The 23,302-nt window shown below is 43.7% G+C and overlaps 1 protein-coding gene across 2 annotated transcripts in view; it reads left to right on the top strand.

The window, feature by feature from the left end:
- SYN3 (synapsin III) overlaps nt 1-23,302 on the top strand; it is a 426,161-nt gene that overhangs the window by 79,672 nt on the left and 323,187 nt on the right. For both annotated transcript variants that reach the window (XM_055118195.1, XM_055118194.1), the window contains exon 4: nt 11,984-12,075. In XM_055118195.1, coding sequence (XP_054974170.1) covers nt 11,984-12,075 — 92 coding nt within the window. The remainder of the gene's footprint in view (nt 1-11,983; nt 12,076-23,302) is intronic.

The following is a 23,302-nucleotide window of genomic DNA, read 5'->3' as shown; positions in this document are numbered from 1 at the left end:
TTATTCCTGGCTCATGCACTCAGGAATTACTCCTGGCGGTGCTCGGGGAACCATATGGGATGATGGGAATCGAACCCAGGTTGGCCACATGCAAGACAAATGCCCTAACCCGCTGTGCTATTGCTCCAGCCCCCCCAATAAAGGAGTTGTTAATGACCAGTTTCATTCCAAGCATAAACATCACAATCTGTTAGGGATTAGGGTGGAATTTTGATTGATAACTTGCTAGAGGACTCAGGAATGCCCTAATCCTATCCTGACATTCCCTCTCTTTTTCTGGTTCCTAAAGGAGCTGGACATGAAAAGAAGGATGGAGGTAGAGGTCAAAGAGCACAGAGTATTGGCTGTTCTAGACCCACCCCCAGTATGGGGTTTCCTGCAAAAACTGTCCCAAGTCATTCCCGTTTAGACTTTCGGTCCAGGCAGTCCAGCCACAAACCCTCCTTTCAGACAAGATCTCATTTGTGGATGTTGCTTACAAAATATGTGGTTGCAATAGCTAAATAGTTCCAAGGTACAGCAAACACGGTTGTGAAATGAGGACATCTGGACCTCGGGGTAACCCGAGTTTATGGCTGTGAACTCAAGAAAGAGAGAAGGGTCAAGAAAGATGTGGTGAGTTTCTTTGAGGGAGTTCAAAGCAGGAGAGGAAGTCATGAACCCCACCCCAGCCCCCAGAATCCCAGGTGAGCAAACACTCAGCTACTAAGAACCAATACGCAGAAACTAGAACATCATGTGGTTGCTTGGTTTTTGCATCCAGCGATGACACTGTCCACCGTACAGTGTAGTACCCGGGTATCTTGGCCCAGTAAGTAGATAAACAGTTTAGGAGGCATAAGATGAAAGTTGGTAGACTGGATGTGTTCAGGGTGTGTGACGGACCAGACTAATAGTACAGCGGGTAAAGTGCTTGCCTTGCACATGGCCGACCTGGGTTCAGTCCCTGCATCCTATACGTTCCCTGAGTTCACCAGGGGCTATTCCTGATACAGAGCTAAAAGTAACCCCCAAGCACCACTAGGTGTGTCCCCCAAACAAAATCAAAACAAACAACACCCCAAAGTTGTGTGGCACTAGAAAAGATGCCAGAAGCTGTCTTTGGTCTCCTGTAACCTCTAGTCTCTTCTTTCTCTCCTTATCTGTCTGTTTTTTCTGTAAAATATAGGGTGAGCATAGGGCCGTGAGAAAGGGCCCACTCTGAGGGTTTAAGGGCGCAGTCTGCACCAAAGAGGTGTTCACTAGCTGACAGGAATTTCTAGCATCTTATCAGCCACCCTTGGCATCCAGAACACTCTGTCTGCCAGCGTCTTGTATTTCTCAGGAACTCTGGACAACATCTCTTTTGTGTTGAAATCCTCCTTCAGTCAGCCTCCACGGTCAAGGCTGAGAGCTGCCACCTCCACATTCCCACACATTCTTGGTTTCTTGTGTACATTCCAATCAGTCATCCCATTCTCAGCGCCCCCCTTCAGTTTCTTTCACATTGATCTCTTTCCCTAATAGTATCCTTCAACTTATTATCATCATGATGACTGTAATCACCATTTTCCATTCTGTCCTTAGCAGCATTATCATCGCAGATGCAGTTATTAGTGACAACACATGAAGATCGCCACGTTCTCTGTAATACAATCTGGCCTCACGAACTTTCCAGGTGCCACTTCCAGTAAGAATGCAACCAAAGACCCTGTAGGACATTGAGTGCATTCCATCTTGCCCCTGTGTGTGTGTGTGTGTGTGTGAGAGAGAGAGAGAGAGAGAGAGAGAGAGAGAGAGAGAGAGAGAGAGAGAGAGGGTGCACATTGTGTGTATTTTCTTGAAACTGCACATGAGTTTAATCATCGTTAGTCTTATATCCCCTTCTGAGCTGGGACTGTAAAAGAGATGGTCAGTAGATACAATTCTAACCCTCTCTTTATCACTTATAAACAGAACCAGAAACATGGTGATATTCATGATATTCATGATTAAATTTTGAGTCGCTCCTCTTCTCTTTTTTTGACTTCCAGTATTTCGCATGAGCATGTGTGAATCCCTGCCATCACCCACCATGCCTAGAGGCCTTTGTATGAATCCCCAACCTGTGAAAATAATAGAAGGGAAATTTCAGGTGTGAGTTTGGTTATGGACTTGAAGATAGGGCATGTGTCTGATGCCACAGATTGGTCCAGTCTGCACACAAGCCCATACATCCATGAATCACTCCCGGGCTGGAGACCAACACGTAGCAGAAAGAAAAGTCGAATTTTTTGAAGAACGAGAACTTGATATGCCATCAGTGGTTTGAAGATGGCCGTGAAGCATGAAAAAGGATGCAGGTGGCTACCAGGATCCAGCAGAAATCCAGCAAGGAAGCAGGAAACCTCTTCCCCACCTGGCGGGGACCTGAGTTCTGCCAGCTGAGGAATAAGCTACTCTTGGGTTCTTCCCAGACCTCCAGTAAGAACCAGACAGATGGCGCCTCCGTTTTTGTCCTTGTGAAACCCAAAACAGGGAAATGAGCCAAGATAACACCAGCTTTCCCCCTGCAAAGCAGCACTACAAATTTGTTTGTGTTTGTTAATTTTGTAGTAAATTGTCAAGGCAGGCATAGAAAGCTAATGCACTCTAGAAACCGTTCGTGTTCCTTCATAGGGAATTGGGAGTCATCCTGCATTGCTCTTCAGTCCACCTTTCTCGTAGGATCCTCTGTAAACTCATTTTCCAGCTACAGAGGAACTCTCACTAGTCCTTAATCGTGTGAGGAATCCTGTGTTCTCACCTGCGATTGTGTGCATAGATATTTAAGTTGGACCCTTTCCCCTATTCTCTGCCCAAACACACTCTCGACATTGCCAAGTCTAGTAGATGTGGCAATAGACAATGTCAGAAGGTGAATTATGTCTCATCTGTAGGTATCTGTTCATCTGTAAAATGTAAAAATAATGCTTCACTCAACAACTATTTTTTTTAATACATGCTGAGTGCCAAGAGCTGTGTATAAGACAGTGAGTAGCTTTCTAATGAAATAGTACTTGGCATTTGCTTTTCATAAGGAATACTGTGGTAATAGATTGTTTCCCCTTCACTGATAATTGGGGGCATTGGTTAAGAAAGATATATACAAATTAAAGGGACCATGGAAATAATTGATTCAATTGATTACAACTCTTTAATTAAAGATGAAAAGAATTAGACAAAGAGTGGAGTGTTTGCCAAGATCATATCCTGAGTCAAGGTCATATTTAAGATGTAGATTACTGGTCAACAGACTTCAAGGCCTTTTCCATTATCCTTTTATTCTTCCATGTTCTTGTTTGGTAAAAGTCATGAACAAACAGGAAAAATCAGATGGCCTAGAGCTTTCAGAGGTCAAAGTTAAAACCTTCCACACACTCAGGTTTCACGAGAGTGGCAAAATACGAAGATGTTATATGTGCCGAACATTGCAAAAACATACCCATCTTCAGAGTGTTTAGAGGAGTTAACCTGTAAATAAATAACATGGTTATTTGCCTTCCTTAACCAGAGACTGGGACAGAGATATAGTACAGCAGGTAAGCACTTGCCTCTCATACAGCCAACCCAGGTTTGTGCCATGGTACTCCCTATGATCTCCACACACTGCCAGGAGCCATCCCTGAGTGCAGAGCCAGGAGTAAGCCCTGAGCACCTCTGCATGTAGCCCCCAAACCGAAACTTGGATCTGGAGTATCTGTTAACATACCACTCGCCTATTAATAAGAAAAACAAAGTATACAAATATGAACAAAAGACTTGAACAGACGTTTCACCAAAGAAATTTTCTAAATTAATTATGTTTTTAAAAAGTGTCTGACATTATTAACCTTGTAAGAAATGCAAAATAAAAGCATTGTGTGCTACCACTGAATACACACCAGAATGGCTAAAATTAAAAATGCTGTACAGAATTGAAGAGAGTCTGGAACAATTGTACTTCTCATATTGCTTACAAGGGTATTAATTGACATAGCCACTTGGAAAAAAATCTTCAGCATTATCTTCTAAGAATAAAAATATACCTATCCTCTAATCAAGAAATGATTCTCCCAGATATATACCCAAGAGAAATTCAATGTTATTGTCTTGAATACGTACATTCAAGAATGTTTACTATAACTGTTTTTCAGGAGCCAGACTGGAAATAGCCCAAGCCTCCATTAGCAAGGGGAATATTTAATTTTTATATTCAGACAGTGGAGTACCTTACACATACTTTAAATGACTACTGCTAACCACAAAAGCATGGATGAAACTCACAGATGCAATGATGAAGTCAGGCAACTGACAAAAAAGTGTGCACAGACATTCCATTGATATGAAATTCAAATACAAGCAAAACTGGGCTAAGTTCTGGAAAAGGGAGGCAAATTGGGAGCGTCATGGCATGAGAGTTGATGTCAGCTTTAATGAGTGTGAAGGATCTTTCAGGAATGCTGTAAATACAGAGCAGTAAGTGCTCTGTATGTTGATCGGGGTATTGATTGTGCAAGTATAAATCAATTAAAATTCATCATAATCTATATCTACCTCATAATCTATATCTTGATTGGGGTATTGGCTGTGCAAGTATAAATCAATTAAAATTCATCGCGCTGTAAACTTGGAACTTGTGAATGATAGGGTGGCTATTTTAGTGATTTAAGCTTTTAAATTTTTTTTGATGAGAGCGCCATGATTTACAAATCTATTCGTAGTTGTGTTTTAGACATACTATGTTCCAGCACCAATTCCACCCCCAGTGTCTTCTTCCCTCCACCAGGATTACAGATTCCCACCCTGGCTCCTTGACAGGCACCTTTTAATTTTGGTTGTTGAACTTTGGGTCTCTTGTTCCCAGTGTGCTGACTCTGTGGTTTGGATATTTATCTACACGCTCCTCTGCACCACTCTTGTACTCGAATCTCCTGGCCCCTGCTCCCTGTGGCCTCCTGTCTATCATTCCTTCTTTTAGAAAATGTTCTTCTAAAGTTATAAGCCTGCAGTTTATCAACATCGCTACTGAAATGGTCTTTCATCCTTATCACCTGAAGTATAAAAACTTAACAAAATAGTTTCACCTCCCATTCCCATCATTGTATACTTGATGCTTCTAGAAATTAGTTTTATAAATGTGATTATATTTTATACTAGTATGTTCAGCATCTATAATTTTTTTATATTCTACCCTTATGAATATTATAAACTTCCATTGTTATTGCTTTAAACAGTTAATTTTTTTAAATAAATTTTACTTAAAAAAAACACAGTTGTGGGGTCGGAGAGATTGTACAGCAGGTAGGGCATTTTGACCTGCATGCAGCCTACGATGGTTCAATTCCCAGCGTCCCATATGGTCCCTCCAACACTGCCAGGAGTAATTCCTGAGAGCCTAGCCAGGATTAACCCTGAACAAAACTGAGTGTGACCCCAAAACACAACAACAAAAAGTACACAGTTGCCCTTTCCACATGCATCAGGTGCTGAGCCTCTCACAGTCAAAACTGTCTATAGCCTCAGTCAGCCCTCCTGAAACAGGTTCTACATCTAAAGAAAAAAAACTGTATCAGCTCACCTGCATACCTCAAGCTTGTGTTTTCCAAGGGCCAGCTGTAGTCTCTGTCTACACATGTTTGCCATACGTAGACACTATGTAGATGCTTCTCTTTGTGTAATAAAATGCCCTAATTTAATTTCTAATATATTTTTCTTTCTGCCCGATGAACTTCCTTTAACATTTCTTAGACTGCAATGAAGTCTCTCAACTTCTGCACCCTGAAAAGATTGTTATTGTACCTTCAATTTTTAAAAGATCATTTTACTGCATATAAAATTGTAAGTTAATTTTTTTTCTCTCAGTACTTGTTCACTGTCATCTAGTTTGCTATTTTCTGAGAGGTAGTTACCTTTAGCTTTGCTAGTGCTTTTGTTATTTGGTGTGTGTGTGTGTGTGTGTGTGTGTATGTGTGTGTGTGTGTGTGTGTGTGTGTGTGTGTGTGTGTGTGTGTGTGTGTGTGTGTGTGTTGGGAGTTTGGGGGTTGTTAGTCCACACCCTGTGTAGGGACTAAATCTGGCTTTGTGCTCAGGAGTGACCCCTGCTGGTGCTTGGGGCACTTGATGCTGGGGATTGAACCAGTCTTGGCTGCTTGCAAGGAAAATGCTTTAATCCCTGTACAATCTCTCCAGCCTTGTTATCCTTAGATTTGTTTCTCTTTTTATAAGGCACATTTCCTACCCGTCTCTGGCTTCTTTGAAGACTTTCACTTCATCATAGTCTATGATATTGTCAAATTTAGAAAAAAAATGGCCTTTTTAATTAAAACATTTATGTTTATCCCTGTTCTAGGATTTTAATTACACATATTAAACCTTTTTTTAATATTGTCCCATAGTTCACTGTAGTTCATATGTTCTAGAAATATATTAGTTCCTGGGTTTTATTTTGTAGTTTATATGGCTTTGTTTTTAAGTTGACTAGCTCTATCCTTTGCAATATCTAATCTGCTATGAATCTAGAATAATTTGCATTTAGGATAGCATAGTTTATGTCTACATGCTATGTTATCCCTTCCCCCTTTAAAATTTACATTTCTCTCATCATTTCCCTCTACACTTTATACAATATGAAACTTTTTTTGGCTTTTTGGGTCACATCTCACGATGCACAGGGGTTACTCCTGGCTCTGCACTCAGGAATTACTCCTGGTGATGCTCAGGGGACCATATGGGATGCTGAGAATCAACCCGGGTCAGCCTCATGCAAGGCAAACACCCTAACCACTGTACTACAACTCTAGCCCTACAATATGAAACCTATTTATATTAGTCTTGTCTTCAATTTCTGCTCTACCCATCATCTGGGAGGTCCATTCTGGATGTGTTCTTAGATTTTTCTGATCTCTCTGTATTCTGTGTCATAATCTCTTTTCTTGTATCCCTGGCAATTCACGATTGAATGCCATAATTTTACTGTGGATTTCACACGATGAGTGCTGAACTCTGTTGTATTCCTTTGAGTAGTATAGTATTTGCATTTTTTCCCTAGTATGCAGTTAAATTACTTAGAATAAGCTTGATATCTCCAGGGTATGCTCTTAAATTTTCCTTAATTACGACATTCTCTCTGAAACTAAGGAGGTTCCCTGGATGTGAGGCTTTCAATTAAAAGCTGGGACCAGGGGCTGGGGCATTAATAGCTCTTAGGGCACATGCCAGGCATGAATCCAACAGGTATCTGATTCCCAGCACCAGGTGGTCCCCTGATCACCGAGGGTGGTCCTGGAAGTCCCCAGCACTGCAGCATTGGCCCAGATCTGACCAGCACCGCAGGGTCCAAGCAGCACCACATCCTTGGGACTTGGACATCTTAGATTCAGAGCACACTGCAGCTCGGGGCTTGTCCCACTACTAAATCTTGAGGATGTTCCTCATCATTCTCCACCATGAGCTTTTGAGAGCATGAGTTAAACTCAGCCCTGTGCACGTTCTGAAGATTCTTAGGTTCTACTCTTAGCTGATGGCTCTTTCCCGGATCTTCTTTAGTTTCCTTCCACGTGAGCTCAGACCAGTACTCTGCCAGACTTGCACATCTCCCTGGAGGTCTTTTTCTGTGCCATTGCATTTTTTTTTTATTACAGTCTTTCCTTCTAATTCCAACTACCTTGATCTCCATAGAGCTCTAATCTGATTCCTAAGCTCAGTGACAACTGCTGGGCTTTATTGTGATTCTCCAGCCAGCACTGAGCAATGTCCAGGCAAGTGTCCATTGCCTGGACACGGACTCCAGAGAATAAGGTTAGATAATCATAGAGATCATTTTGTTTGTTTCTTTTTTGCCTGGATCATCGTCCTGCAAAGCCTGTTGTCCAGTCTCTGAAAACTACTACTGAATATATTTTTTCCGGTTGTCTGTTTAGATGAGAGTGTAAATATAGTCCTTATAACTCTATTGTGGTCATAAACAGAACTTGTATGCAATTTTTTAAAAAAATAGTTTTAAATAATTGTAAGCGTTGTCCTTTCTCAATTTATATCAAGTTTTGTTCATATAGTTTATCCTTATTAAGAGAATGAAATATTTTAAATTATTAGCAATTGGTACAGAGATAACTTCAGAGATTGTCTAGGTCTGTTGTTTTCATCATCTTGAATATTTACAAAAATTTTGAAGAAACATTTTCTTCATTTCTTCATTTAAATGAAGAAACATCTAATATTTCCTTGTTGTATGTGTTACGATTGAGATTCATAGAAGTTAATAAGTTTGCCAAACTCAGTATGTTAAGCCACTTACATTTGAAATTGGTTTCTTTGACATTTACACCCCACACTGAGTAGCATATAGTATTTAAACAGAGATCCCATTAAAAACAATTGGGGCCAAAGCATTTTTAAGGTCAAATTGTTAACATGCAGAAAAATTAAGTAAATCAGATAATAGAATATCACAGTATCGGCGAGGAACCAATATATTATTTTGTAAAGTTGGTGTGTTTAGAGTAGAAGAAAGCATATTCACATGCATACGTGCATGTGTTTTGTGAATTGGATATACTAACATACATAACCACATACCCCTCCTCGAACCCCGACACTATTTTTGCATGTGATATACAGAAATTCTATTCAATTTCCAAGCTCTCTATTATTCTCCTAAGACAGTTGCAACAAATTGTCACCAATATTTGGTGGCTTAAGGCAACAGGAATGTCTTCTGTCATGGCACTAGAGGTCAGGGATGGGAATCGAGGTGTCACAGGCCTGCAGTGCCTCTGCAGGTGCTGGCGCAAGCTCCTTGCTTCCCTCTTCCTGACTATCAAGGCTTCCGGTGTTCCTGGGCTTTTGTCTGTGATTACGTTCTCTGCCCACATCTTCCCCAGGCCCATTTCCCTATCTTTCTGTCTCCCCATCTCTTTCATATGGGCTTGGGCTTAACACCCACTCTCGTCCAAGACGATTTCCTTTTGAATCCCTTCATTACATCTGCACAGACCCTATGTGCAAAGATCACATTGACAGGTACCAGGAGTTGGGACCTGTTTGTATCTTTGGGTGCAAATACATTTAACCCTATAAAGTTTCACTGCAAGCTCTGAGGCTCCTTAAGTGTCTACCTGGAGGGCCATCCGGCTAGCTCAGGAAGGGGCTTGCAAACCTCTGTGTTCTTCTCCAGGGTGGCTAAAGTTTGGGAAAGCCAGACAGAGAGCACTTCTCTGTCTTCCACCTCTCCTCTCTAGCTTTGATTCAGCAGAGCTTGCTATCCTACGGTACGAGTATTTTACCTCCTTTTGATTCTTCATGAGCCAGGCCCGGGAAGTAACGCTAGACACCCAAGTCTGAACCAGAAAACTTCTTTTTGTTTGTTTGTTCACTGATTCATCCTCGCTGGACAATATAAACTTCCAACTCATGCCTCCAGCCCCGAGGGCATCTTCTCTCCAGCTATGTCTCGTTGCGTTTGGGCAGTGAAGCAGCCCTGGGTCTGTGCCACCTTTGAGTCAGAGACTTGGCCATCCAACATTCCGATTCGCTCCCTTCCCTCCGACGCCTGCTGGTGCCCAGCACTTCTGTGTTGCAATTTTCTTTTCAAGTTCTTTTTCTCTGCACATACAAGCCATGGCTTTTCTTGCTAATTCTTCCTTGTAATCTTGCTAATGAACTATCTTCAACATGATGGGGCTGAGTTTTTAAGGGGTTAGGCTTAATAACTAGGTCATTACCACTATTTAGTAACCTGGACTCATTAATAGGGCTCTTTCTTTTCTCCTCGCCACAGCATAATGAGGCTATTAATTACAGCCAAGACATGAGCGCTCTGGGTTCGCTTTAATGCCATCTGGGGAAATGGCTCGGTCTTGGGTCGTAATTCCTGTTAAATGAGTTTCACGTCCATGTAAATGTGTTTTCTCTTTAAAGGTTTTATTTTTGGGGGGGGCTAGTATTCCCCATACCCATTTTTTTATCTCTGTGGTGGGAGTTTGGGGGTGTGGTAGAACTGGAGGCAGACTCTGAGGGTTATTCCTGCCAGCCCCACGACTTACGCTGGTCCGGACATGGGGCAGAGTTTCATCTCTGCCTCCCTTTCTTCATCTGGGCAAGTGTGAGGGTTAAATGAATTCACACGTCAAGTGCGTAGAGCAGTTCTTGGCACAGTGGGCATTTTTTATATGGGTGAGCAGTTATTTTTATTCATTAAATCCAGAGAAATAGCTTTGATAACTGCATGTTGTAAGTCGCTTTTTAGGGTATGCACTTTTCTAGGGTGTATTCATTTGAATTGTATCTCTCCAAAGCCTGCCCCCTTGCTTCAGAATGAACCGTAACTTGGAGATAGGATGTGTGTAGAGGAAAGGAATTTTTTGGGTTTTTTTTTGTTTGTTTGGGGGACAGACACCCAACAGTGCTCAGGACTTTCTTCTGTCTCAACTCTCAGGGATCACTCCTGGCAGGCTTGAGGGACCATATATGGTGCCAGGGATTGAACCTGGGCCAGCTTCATACAAGGCAAGCACCTTACCTGCTATACTATCACTCCAGCCAGTATCTTTGTAGAGGAAATCAAGTAAGACTGGGGGTCATTAGGATGGAACTTCCTCCAGCTGGACAGGTGTCCTGATCGAAAGAGGTAACTTGGATATAGAAACACACCAAAAGAGAAGGTGATATGCAGAGATATGAGAAGATGGTGGCCCCCAAGAGACCCCAGGAAGAAGTCTGAAACAGATCCTTCCTTCGGCACCAAACCTCCAGCACCCTGAGTTTGAACTTCTCACCGCCAGAGCTTAGAGAAAATGGGTTTCTGCTGTGTAAACCATCTCATGGCAGTGTTTCGTTATGGCAGGAAAACAATGCAGATGTCAAAAGGAATCTCTAACCTCAAGGAGCGTATAATCTTGTGGGAGGAATCTATTCCGTGGGACTCAGGTCCTGGCAAAAGCAATTCATTCATTTGTTTAAACCAAAAAAGGGGGGGGGGAAGCAAACATCAGGGTACAGAGGTCAGACTTGTTAGTAGCACATAGTTATCAACAGTAAACCCCATCTTTTTCTCTGCCCCTTTCTCTTTTTTCTTTCTATATTGCTTATTTCTTTTTTTAATCGATTTTTTTAAACTTCCAGTTATTATAGTTTAGGTCAGATGTTAATATTAGTGTTAATATTATGGCTTTGCTGTACACAACTATTTCACCACACCACCACCCAAGTGCCCCAGACCCCCTACAAAATGTCCTTTTTGTTTTTTCTAGTCCACCTCATCCACTGCCTCCACCACTAACATAATTGCTGTTCTCAGTTCTATGACCCAAGGCCAAGGGCTTGCCGTCATTTGATTGTGTCTATTCCCTTCTTTTGTTTCTCTCTGTATAAACCACAGGTGAATGATATCACGTGTCCTCCTTCTCCACTTAAATAAGGTATTTGTCCTTATTTTGCTTTGCCCTTCTGTTTGACGTGACTGTTCTCTCGCATCCTTGCTTCCCTCTCTCTCCCACCTCCCTTCCTCCATCCCTGTTTTCTGTGCTTCTTCACTGTCTAAGTCAGAAAACACAATTATTCAATTTTACCCTGATTATTAAAGATATAACCTTCTAGGATAAACTATTCCAGGTTCTCATGAAAGGCCCTTTTTTTACACCCTGACTTAGGTGCCAGCCCCACCAAGTGGAGAGAACCGGATGTCAGTGCATAGAGCGTGCTTCCACCCTAGCCTTGTGACTGCAGTGCAAGGTGGAATGGGCCAGAAGGCTCACAGAGGAAGCGGCATCACTGGAATCAGACAACTGTAACCCCATACAGTTACAGAGCAGTTAGAAATCTAGGGCAAGTGTTTTATCACACAGAACTGAGCTCCTTAACGTCCTGGAGCTCAGGTTGCCTCTTCGACCTTCAAGGAGCTAAAATATGTCATGTTTCGGAGCCTGGGAGGTTCTCAATAAGCATTCACAGTGATGAACATTGTTGGTATTGGATGAATCTTCTTGTGTTTTGCTTTCTCCTTCAGGCAGAATTCTCCGAGTTGAATCTGGCCGCTTACGTCACGGGGGGCTGTATGGTGGACATGCAAGTCGTGAGAAATGGGACCAAGGTGGTAAGGTAAGAAGTTCTTGGTTATAAAAAAATTCTTTATTTGAAGGGGTGTACAGGGTCCCTCCCGGAGCCGGTCGTAATGTCTGCTGCTTACCACGTTAGTCCTGCATGGCATGTACTCTCTTGTACAGAATGTCTGCCTCCAAAGTTCTGGCACAGACAGGATGGGAAGCACCTGGAATGAGACCCAGACTCACAAGCAAGGATGCTGGTTCCATCTAGGTCTCCGTTCAGGAGTCCTGGTTAGTCCGTCTTTCCATCCCTTTCTTCTCTGCAGCATAATGATAGCAGAACAGAAGTAGGAGGCATGTGTGTGAAAACACCCTACAACTCCAAAGTTCTGTACAAATTCAGGGTTTAGTAGCATAAGCTACATTCTCCTCCTAGCAAGAGGGTATCCAGAGAATTCGCTCCCAGAATATCAACCCTAACAATACTGCATAGAACATCTTCCCCAAATAAATCTGCCCCTATATATGCTGAGCCGGAAGGTAAATATGAGAATTCTCTCAAAGCAAATAAAGTACAAATGCACGGGAGAAAGAAAGCATGTAAATTAATATATTTCTATCTTGGGAAGTATCCAGAGAATGATACTAACTAGATCTTTTGAGGGTTCAGATGGGAAAGAGGCCACAGATTTGGGGGTGTAAATAGAAAAAGTTTTGAGGAAAGGGTGACATTTGTTCTGAGTCTTGTCAAACAGTGGAATGTGGGCATTCTATGCATTCTGAGCATAGGAAGCAGCCTTTGCAAATACCACAGGCATAAGCAGTAGTGTGTTCAGAAATTCAGCTAATTCAGCCATCGTTTGCTGAGTGCCAACTGCATGCCAGGAAAGACATTGACACTACATCGCTTCCATTTCCAAGGATAGGAGGGACTGTTTGAAACAACTCTTCTGCTAAAAACAACTCAAAACTTGGTGCTAACGAATGGTAATCTTCAGAACTGGCATGGTAGGTAAGGTATTCCCAGGACAAAAATGGTTGGGAAATAGGAACCCGAAGAAATGAATGCATGCAAAGCTATCCACCTATTCCCTGAAAATATTGCCAAGTCCAGCAACTTTGAAAATTGCTTTTGATCATTGAGCCGGGTCAAGAGAAAGAGAAATCATCACGTGGCACCACTCGGAGTGGAGACCATAATGACAGATCCTGCCTGCACCAAACTGCCGAGAGCCGCAGAGCGATGCCTTCAAGGAAATGTGAATTCCAAGTATATGAGTGCTCTCGAGTGCTGACAGCTTGAATTGCGTTTTGATGGTCTTCCAGAGGGCGGAAAGCAGTAAAGTGAGTTTATGGTGATTTCAGACATGCCAGGAGTAAAATCCAATCTTAAGTAGAAGAAGGTACATTTTTCTTAGTCTTCAGATCATTTTTCAAATAACTTTTGTAGTACGGCTAACACATAGACAAAGATACCTAGACACAGGCACCATGGATGACAAGAAAATTCAGACAAGGAACAACAAGCAGAGTCTAGAAAGATACCCTCAAAGCCATCAGATATTTGATTGAAGAGATGCATATTCTTAAATTTTAAAAAGAACATGCATATTAAGTTAATAATACTTATCAGGTTGAAGACATCTGTAAGGAATAAATAGCAATGAAAGATGATATGAGCTATTGAAAGAAACAAATAGAATATCTAAAGATGAAAACTACAACAACTAAAATTTGCGGGGGGGTATGTGTTTAGTGACTTGTTCAGACAGTGTTGGTGATTAAGAGATTGACATTATTGTATCACTTGTCATCCCATTGCTTATCAATTTTCTCAAGCTGTTGCCAATAATGTCTCCATTCATCCCTGTCGCATGCTAGTGCAACCCAATGGCGTCTGCTCACTCCAGGAACACGAAGAGCATTAAACTGTTCATTCAGGGTCTTGACAAAGGAGTCTGACCATCTCGTAGGTGGACAGCTGCCATTCTTTTGACATCCCATGGAATCCAGATGGTAATGGCTCTAGTCCAGTGGTTGTCTTCAAATTGCTTTACGTGTTCGGCCCATCTGATTTTCGGTGGCTTGGCAAACGAGATAGCGTCCCTGATCCTCGATCATCGATGGAGGTCAGAACTCCAGATTCCTTCTCTCACTTAAGTGAAGCGTGATACTCCAAGCATAGCTCTGTTGATTCCTCTTTGGGATACCCGAATAGTGTTCTCAACCTGTTTTTGTAGGGTCCAGGTCTCTGAGGCACATGTTAGTGCAGGAAGAACAGTGGAGTCGAAAAGATGTGCCTGGAGCCAGAGGCTCTTAGTTCTCTTAACAACTTATTTGATGCTATTGAAGGCATTCCACGCCGTTTTCTTCCTCCTGCACAGTTCTGGCGCCAAGTTGTTCGTCATGTTGAGTTCTCGACCCAGGTACACATAACTGTTGCATTTGGAGATGTTTGTTCCTTTGAGAGCAAATGCAATGTCAGGGACTAGTTTGTTTCTCATGAATGTTGTCTTCATGAGATTCAGCTGCAGTCCGATCTTTCCACACACATGGTTGAAGTGAGTATATTGTAAGTGTATACATTACTGCATACAAGTTAATAAATAACCTCCTCACTGAGCTTCAGCTACCCTCACCCCATGAACGGGTGTGTCAGTAGATTATCTTTTTTCCCCCAGTTCACCATGCTCCTGTCCCTTATATCCTTGTTCCTCCAATGGCCAGAGGATGCGCATACGTTGAAAGAAAAGTACAACCTTGGAAGCCCTGGTGGAACCCCAAAGAGCAAAGCCCCCCTTCCCTTCAACCCTTAGGGGCTGCAAATGCCCAGGTATTCCATGGTGTCTCCCTCTTATGGCGTTTGTGAGAATTGCAATCTCTGCAAAATACTGTGTGAGTTGTTCGTTATATTTCTTCTATTATAATGGCCACTTTTCTTTGTAAAAATTCAGATATAAAATGTATTCTTTCAGTCTTTCCAGGTTATCCTTTTTACAAACCAAAAAGGCACTTATATCATTCCTGAGAAACATCATCTGGGATGACAGTGGGAAAGGATTTATGTTCATTATTTTTAACAATCACCAATTACATTAAATATAAACAGGCTAAATACTCTAATTTAGAGAGCATCTACAAGAAGATTGTCAAGATCTCTTAAGAATCTGACTACATTGCATTCAAGAGATTCATCTAAAATATATACAAAGTTTGAAAGATAAAAAGATGTCAGTATATGTTTATGTACACATCTGTACTATATAACTACTTGGTGAAAGAAAGCCGTTCAATGTCGCTGTATTAATAATAGAGCGGAAATCAACTTCCAGGATATATACTTTGGATAATAACCCATTATAATAGATTAAGGATTCATTTACCAAGAAGATATCATTTTTAATTTATAAGCACCTTCAAATGCCTCAAAATCCACTTAAAATTGGAAAATCTTTAAGGATAAATAAACATTCCACCAACATGGAATATTTTTGCTAGATATACACACTCTTACTGCATGAAGCAATTGCATTTTGCACAATAAGAACTGTTTTTTTAAAAAGAGAAGAGACATTACATGCTAAATGTAAGAATTTCTGTGTGTTCATATTGGGGATTATGTGCACTTACAGCCTACTTCCTTGTCTGGGTGGGGGGTTTCACAATCTATAACTATGTAGAAATTAGGACATTTATCCTGTTGACTTTCAAATCCGAGACAGATTAGAATCATCTGAGAAATGTTGATAGATCTGGGTACCTGGCAGCATACGAGACCAAGGATGCTCGGGTCTGTGATGCAGGAGTCAGCTATGAGGAGCTTTGAGAACCTAATGTGATTCCACTGGGCAGTTGGATGGAGAATCTCCTTTCTGTCCAACCTGGTTGGACAAGCTCTCACACTTGGCTCAGTACTGGGACTGAGTCAACCATGACATTGACATGTGCACTGGATCCACCCAAAGGCTCCGCTTATGAAGCTAGACTTCGTCAGACTCCATTGAGTGGTGACATCTTCTCGAATTGACGGAATCATTCATAGAGATCCATTTATAGAAACATTACAGGTATGCCTTTAGTTGGTCTCCCAGCTTCTAAGAGTAGAAGGCTTTGGAGACAGTTGTTAAAGGTAATCAGATTGTGTTCTTCCAGAAAGTAACAAAGCCCGAGCCCGTCACACCCAGGATGGGATCTTTCTGGCCCAAACTGGGTCATTGCAGGTGTAGTTGTTCGTGTGAGGTCCACTGGGATATGATGGATTCAGAAATCCAATTTGACTGTTGTTGATGGAAGAAAGGGGAAATTTAGATGCAGAAATGAGGGTGGAATTGCCATCTGATGATGGAGACAAGAGGTCCAGGTCAGAGTGATACACCTGCATGCCAAAGAATGCAGAGTTGTCTGTCAGTCCCCAGTAGCCAGGAGAACAGGCATGGAGCAAATTGTCACGTTCTCCTCAGAGGAAGTCAGCTTTCTCATCGCTCAGTGCTCAACCTCCAACTTCCAGAACCATGAAATAAGACTTTGCTGTTGTTTTAACTCATTCAATCTTTTCTACTGTTATGGCAAGCTTAGAAAAACAAATGTAATTGTGTTCCTCAAATTTCAATGTTTATGCAACCCTAAGATCTTGTTGACATACCTTTGGGCCACCCACTAAATCTTCTGGTAGGGCCCCAGGTTCGGATTTTCCCATGCAGTGTGGACAGGCTGTTGTAATGTGCTCCTATTCCTCGAGAAAGAGCATATGGTGAGGGTCTGGACTCTGGGAACAGTGCTCATGGAGTCACAGCTCTGAGCCCAGGGATCCATTAGGGCTCTTGAGTTCAGTTTTTCTTCTTACAGGAAGATGCTTACAGCCACAGCCAGGCCTCTTGTCCTTGCAGGTCACACAGTACAGACCTTTGCAACCTGCACACAAACCCAGCAGCACGTGTCTGACTCCCAGCGTGTCCTGTGGGTGAGGGGCAGCAGAGGCTCTCCCAGGCCCAGACTATAGGAAAAAGCTGAGCAGTGCTCTTGACTTGCCATCTAGTCTTTCCAAGAGACTAAGTTGTTTGCATTAAAAATGCCCTTCAGCATCCTCAGAAGGTGCAAGATGATGATCAAGGCCTTTGTCTTCTCCTTCCGGGAAAGGAGACTGCTGGGTTCTCTGGCATCTAATCCCTTTACTTTGGGAAAGAACAACAAGGTTTCCTGCAGTAGCCACATCACGCCATCTGGAAGACGTGTGTGCTGTTGGGAGCTGATGGCATTTGTCCAGTCTTAGAATCGGCTGAAGACCTCTGGAGCCTAGCCACAGCCATGCTCAAGGCCCCTCTGCACACGTTCAGAGGAGCCTCACGCATGAAGGAACCGGCAGAGGAACCCAGGTGTGTGGGACCCGGGGCTAAGACCTCCAAGCCTGCTCAGATTGGGACTGGGCCTCTTCTGCCCAGATTTCCCATTTCCCAGTAGCTAGGTGGTCACACCCAGGGACTGTCCCCAGCGCCGTGTAATTCCACCAAAATCCAGCATCCAGAGACTAAAGCCAAGCTCCTAGAAGTGTGCGGCTACGAGATACACTAGTTCTCCCTCTTGGAGAACCTGGCAAGCTACCGAGAGTTTCCTGCCCACATGGGAGAGCCTCGCAAACTCCCCATGGTGTATTCATATACCAAAACCAGTAACGATGATGGGTCTCATTCCCCTGACCCTGAAAGCGCCTCCAATGATGCACTATTGGAAAGGATGAGTAAAGAGAGGCTGCTAAAATCTCAGGGCTAGGATGAATGGAGACATTACTAAGACTGCTCGAGAAATTCGACAATCAATGGGATGATGATGATGATGATGATGATGATGATGATGATGATGATGATGATGATGATGATGATGATGATAAAATCAGACTAATACCCCAGACTCCAAGGACTGCTGGACCTACTTTGAGGGGAGATAAGGTAAAGGAATAAAGGCCAACAGGAAGAGTGAGACGGTAGGAGTAATCTGCCTCTCTTAAGAACCTTGCATCCAGATCCATCACTAACCTTGAGCCTCCCTAGAACAAAACCGAACAGTCAGCCATTTTTGATGAAGCCAGATTGTATGGCACATACAGAACTCACACACTTTTATTTATTTAACACTTCAGAGCATTTTCTACACAGTAGGCACTGCTCCAAGCAGCAACAAGCGTCGACTCATTTCATCCTTTCAACAGCCCCATCCGTTATATACTATTAAGATCCACAGTATCTTGATAAGAAGACAGAAGCATCAGTCAGTTTCATAATGGAATACAAAGTCTCTGGCCAGAAGAGGCAGAGCAAGCCAGCAGGCTGACCTGAGCCAGGGCGAGAGACCACCGACCCCACTGAAAGGGCACGAAGTGTCCCATTGTGGGTGGTGTGTGTAGAAAGAGGACCAGGAAGGATGATAGGAAAGTATTCAAGGGGTTCAAGCATCTGACTTGGATGAGAATTTGGTGAAATTAAGAAACCACAAATTCATAGCATGAAAGCACAGAAAAGTTTAAAACTCATTGATAAAGATATTTGGTTAAATGGAGGTGAGAGAGAGAGAGAGAGAGAGAGAGAGAGAGAGAGAGAGAGAGAGAGCTCAGCATGCTACAGCCCTGTTCAGCTAAGGGTATAACAGTTGCAAATATCTATGCATCCAACTTCAAAGCACCTAAATATGCAAGGGATATATTAACAAATGGGAAAGAAGTATCCAGCGATGCAATCATAGTAGGGAACTTAACTGTCCCACTTTCAACAACGGATAAATGATCTAGACAGATAAACAGTGCCATTGGACTTGAACTGAACTTTAGATCAATGGGTTCTAATGCCATCTGATGACGGAAACAAGAAGTTGGGGTGGGGGTAGGGTGGGGAGACAGTACAGTGAATAGGGTGTTTGCCTTGCACGTGGTCAACCCAGGTTCAGTCCCTCAAGCACCACCAGGATTGACCCCTGAGCACAGAGTCAGAAGTAAGCCCTGGGCACAGTCAGGTGTGCTCTTCCTCCCCACCCATCCCCCCAAAAAATGTTCAAGTAAACCTAATAAAGCTCGTCATTTCACCAATAGCAGAAGGATATGCATTCTAACCACTGCCCATGGTGGATATGGTGCGAAGGCATCAAAGGGTTTGGGGGGAAGATTGGTATATCAAGTGTTTAGACCACAGTTGTGTGAAATGAGAAACAGGAAGATAACTGAAATTTTAAAATTTGGGGCATAGCCATGGAAACAACAAAATGAAAAGACAACATACAGAATAAGAGAAAATATTGGCAAACTATCTCTCCCAGCAGGGATTCATATCCAATAATAAATGAGCGTTCACACCACTCAGTAGCTCAGGCAAATGAGCTGATTTTTAAAATGGACAAAGAATCTGAATGGATATTTTTTTCCAGTGAAGATATACAGATGGCCAACAAGTCTATGAAAAAATACCGATACTCAGCATAACTAAATCCTGGTGAAATGCAAGTAGAAGCGAGAATAATCACTCCGCATTTGTTAAGGAGACTAATAGAGAATGGATAGCAAATGGATATAGAAATAAAGGAGCCTTTATATGCTGTTGGTGGGAATGGAAATTTGTACAGCCATTATGGAAGGAAATTGGGAGATTTCTCAGAAAAACTATAAGCAAAGCTTTCACAGGACCCAGCACCTTTGCCACTTCCAGATCAATATCCAAAGAAAAATAAAATCACCTTTTTGAAGTGATGTCTGAAACTCCAAGTTTCATGCAGCTTTAATGTAACCACGATGTAAGATAGATGTGGAAACAAGATGTAGATACTGTTATTCAGTCTTAAAAAAGAGAAGGAAATCCTGCAATTTGCACTAACATGGATACACGGGGAGGACTTTGTGCTCCATGAATTAAACCAGAGATGGAAAGACAAATACTGTGTGAGCTCGCCTAATGTGTGAAATCTAAAAATGCTAAACTAAGAGTAGGGCAGCGGTTGCTAGGAACTGGCAGGTGAGGGAAATGGGGAGGTGTGAGCCAAAGGCTGTTCTCTTCTAGTTACCAGATTAATCAACTCTGGGGCTTAATGTAACCGGAGCTGATATTGTATCTTAAAATTTGCAAAGGTTGCTTATCTCAAGTGCCCCTTAGCATGAAACAATGGCTAACTCGGTCAGGCAGTGGAGATGTTCATTACCTTAATCATAGTAATTATTTCACAGTGTCTACATACATAAAAATGTCATGTACATCTTAAATATACGTATTTGTGGAGTTTTTATAAAAAGGGGAGTAGTGAGTGAGTGGTTTGAGGCAAATCTGGTTGTACGAAGGGGTTAATATTGGTGTGATAATTGGGGATAATTCCTAGAGGGACCATGGGATCAGACCTGCCCCCTCCCCGCACATGTACGATGTGTGCTCCAGCCTTTTGAGCTCTCTCTACAGCACCATGTACCGTTTTTATTTACACCTCCATCCTCCCTCAGAAAGCTGGAAAAAGGGAGGAGAAAAGAGTAGCACTTGCATTTAAACCAAGTCTCTGATTCGATCCCAGGTAATTTCCTAGGACCTCTAGATTGTGGCATTTTGTGATCTTCCGCCTTGCCTCACCCCTGTTTACTCCAGGGCTGGTAGGGGGAGGTCTGGAGCCTGTACAGAGAGCAGTGTGTGTGTGTGTGTGTGTGTGTGTGGGAGGGGGGGGTCATGAGTGTGGCTTCTGCTCATCCAGGTCCCTGGACACAGGTGTGAGGATGACCTCGCAGTAACATCTGTCACCTCATTGATCACCAGAGTTGATACAGCTGACCTGGCTGGCCAGGCGGATGTCCACTTCCTCCTTCACGAGTCCACATGTGTCCCTCCTGACGCTGCACACTCAGTCAAAGAGGACAGCCTTCCCCGAGTAGAGACAGGTCATTCTTTGGTCGAGGGCTTCTGAGTAGCTGCGCTCTCCGGCTCGAACCTCTGGAAAGGCTCTTGGCAGACTGGATGCAGGCGCTTCTCCCACTTAGAAAGCGTTACTCAGATCTCAGACTGAGCTTGGCAGAGTCCCCATTTCTTTATCTGTCTGAGGTCATGGCATTATAAGGCTTCAGAGAGTTGTTTGATCAGGAAAAGCCGTTTGTGTCGCACGTATTTGTGAAGCTTTACATGTGGCGGGGTGGGGGTGGGGGGAGGTAGGTTTGATTCCAAACTTTGCTGCCCGCCTGGGGGATGTGACTGGCCACATTGGGAAGGGTACTGGGAACAGTACTGCCCTCGCTGGAGCAGGAGCATGTCAAGGAACAGAATGCAGGCCCATGTGTTTTTTAGAGATAGTCCCGAGGAACCCAGGCACAGAGGAGCAAGCGGGGAGCCCAGAGGTGGGAAGGGACAGGACAGTGTGGAGGACGGTCCCAGAAGCTCGCCCAGCTGGTTGGACCGCACCTGAGCGGGTGTTGGAGAATGACCTCAGCTCCTGCCTCGTGCTGGCCGTGAAGCCAAATGACCAGTAGGCCCATCATGACCACCCCTCAACCCCGTCTCCTGCTGGGGCCTCATTCTGGCCAAAGCCAGTGAGCCGGACAGCCGGGTGGCTCAGTGAATGGACCCGTCAGGTCTCCGACAGGACAGGGAAGAGTGGGTGAGGGCCCAGGGAGAAGAACTCGGAGCCTCATCTGTGAACAGTCCAGGCCGGCCCTGCTCAGGGTCATTTTCTGGCATCACTTTATAAAGGGCAAAATATTCCGTCCACATTGCTGTGAGCATCTGTAATTGTAGCTGTGTCATTGAGAGCACCCCTTTTTCTGGTTTCTGTCAAACCCCCAAACCGAGGGGTATGGGTCAGCTCAAGGTACTTAAGAGCCCTCACCCTGACCCCCAAATCCAGATTTTTCCAGAGGTTGCAGGTTTATTTATTTATTTATTTTTATTGAGTCACCGAGAGATACAGTTACAAAGCGTTCATGTATGAGTTTCAATCATACAATGATCGAACACCCATCCCTCCACCAGTGCACATTCCCCACCACCAATGTCCCCAGTATTACCTACCCCCTTCCTGCCCCTCCCCCTGCCTCCATGGCAGACAATTTGCCCCATACTCTCTCTCTCTGATTTTTTACACCACACTTGGTTGTGCTCAGGGCTTACTCTGAGTCTGAGCTCAGGGATTACTTCTGGCACTGCTCCTGGGAATCAAACCTTGGGTCAGCCACATGTAGGGCAAGCACCTTACCCGCTGTACTATTTCTCTGGTCCCCATAAAAAAATAAGCTTGTTCATTATTAAGAAACTTTTCTTTTGATAGCACAGTAGGTAGGGCGTTTGTCTTGCATGCAGCTGACCTGGGTTCAATTCCTCCGTCCCTTTTGGAGAGCCTGGCAAGCTACCGAGAGTATCCCGCCTGCACGGCAGAGCCTGGCAAGCTACCCGTGGCGTATTTCATATGCCAAAAACAGTAACGACAAGTCTCACCGTGGAGATGTTACTGGTGCCCGCTTGAGCAAATTGATGAACAATGGGACGACAGTGCTACAGAGCTACTCTCTATACTTTGGGGCATTATGGTTTGCAGTATGGATACTGAGAGGCCATCACATTTGGTCCTTTGTCTACTTTCAGCACTCATCTCCCATCCCGAACGATTCCTCCAACCATCATTAACTTAGTGATCCCTTCTCTATCCCAGCTGCCTTCTCCCCCAGCTCATGAGGCAGGCTTCCAACTATGGGACAATATTCCCGGCCCTGCCTGTACTGTCCTTGGAGCTTGCACATTTAGACCCTGAACAGGCACCATTTGCTCAGGGGGGACCTGTTAAGAGACCCCACTGGGTGGAGGTTGGCAGCTGTTCTGTGCCCCAGTTCCAGCCTGGCTCCACCCAGGATCAAGAAGATAAAAAGGGGGCAGCCGTGCCCGACTGACAGGAGAGGAGAAACCAAGAGTGAAAAACGCCCAAGGAGGCCCACGCTAATGAGGGCCCGGCCTCATTACGCCGCCGTGCCCGTCTCCAGCATTAGGCAACTCCAGATTACAGGCACCCGTTCAAACCACAGTGGCTGATAATAGGCATCCGCTCATTACAAGGTCAGACCTCGGAGAGGCTGTAAGAGCCACCGCCAGAAGCCTAAGTAGCATAAAATCTTGAGACACATCAAAGAGTCTCTAAACGATTGGACCCTCCCTCCTGCTGGGGATTCAGCCCTCGAGATCCCAGGGAGGCTGCTTGGAGCAAGACAGATGTGCAGGCCTCAGCGGGGAGGGTGTTTCAGAGGGTCTTTGGGGGGGCCTGAGCTTTAACACTCGGGATTTTTTTTTTTTTGG

This window comes from Sorex araneus, chromosome 10 (genome assembly GCF_027595985.1).
Source record: "Sorex araneus isolate mSorAra2 chromosome 10, mSorAra2.pri, whole genome shotgun sequence".
In the NCBI taxonomy this organism is placed as follows: Eukaryota; Metazoa; Chordata; class Mammalia; order Eulipotyphla; family Soricidae; genus Sorex; species Sorex araneus.
The sequence above is the reverse complement of the archived record's forward strand: the minus strand, read 5'-3'. Positions and strand labels throughout refer to the sequence as shown.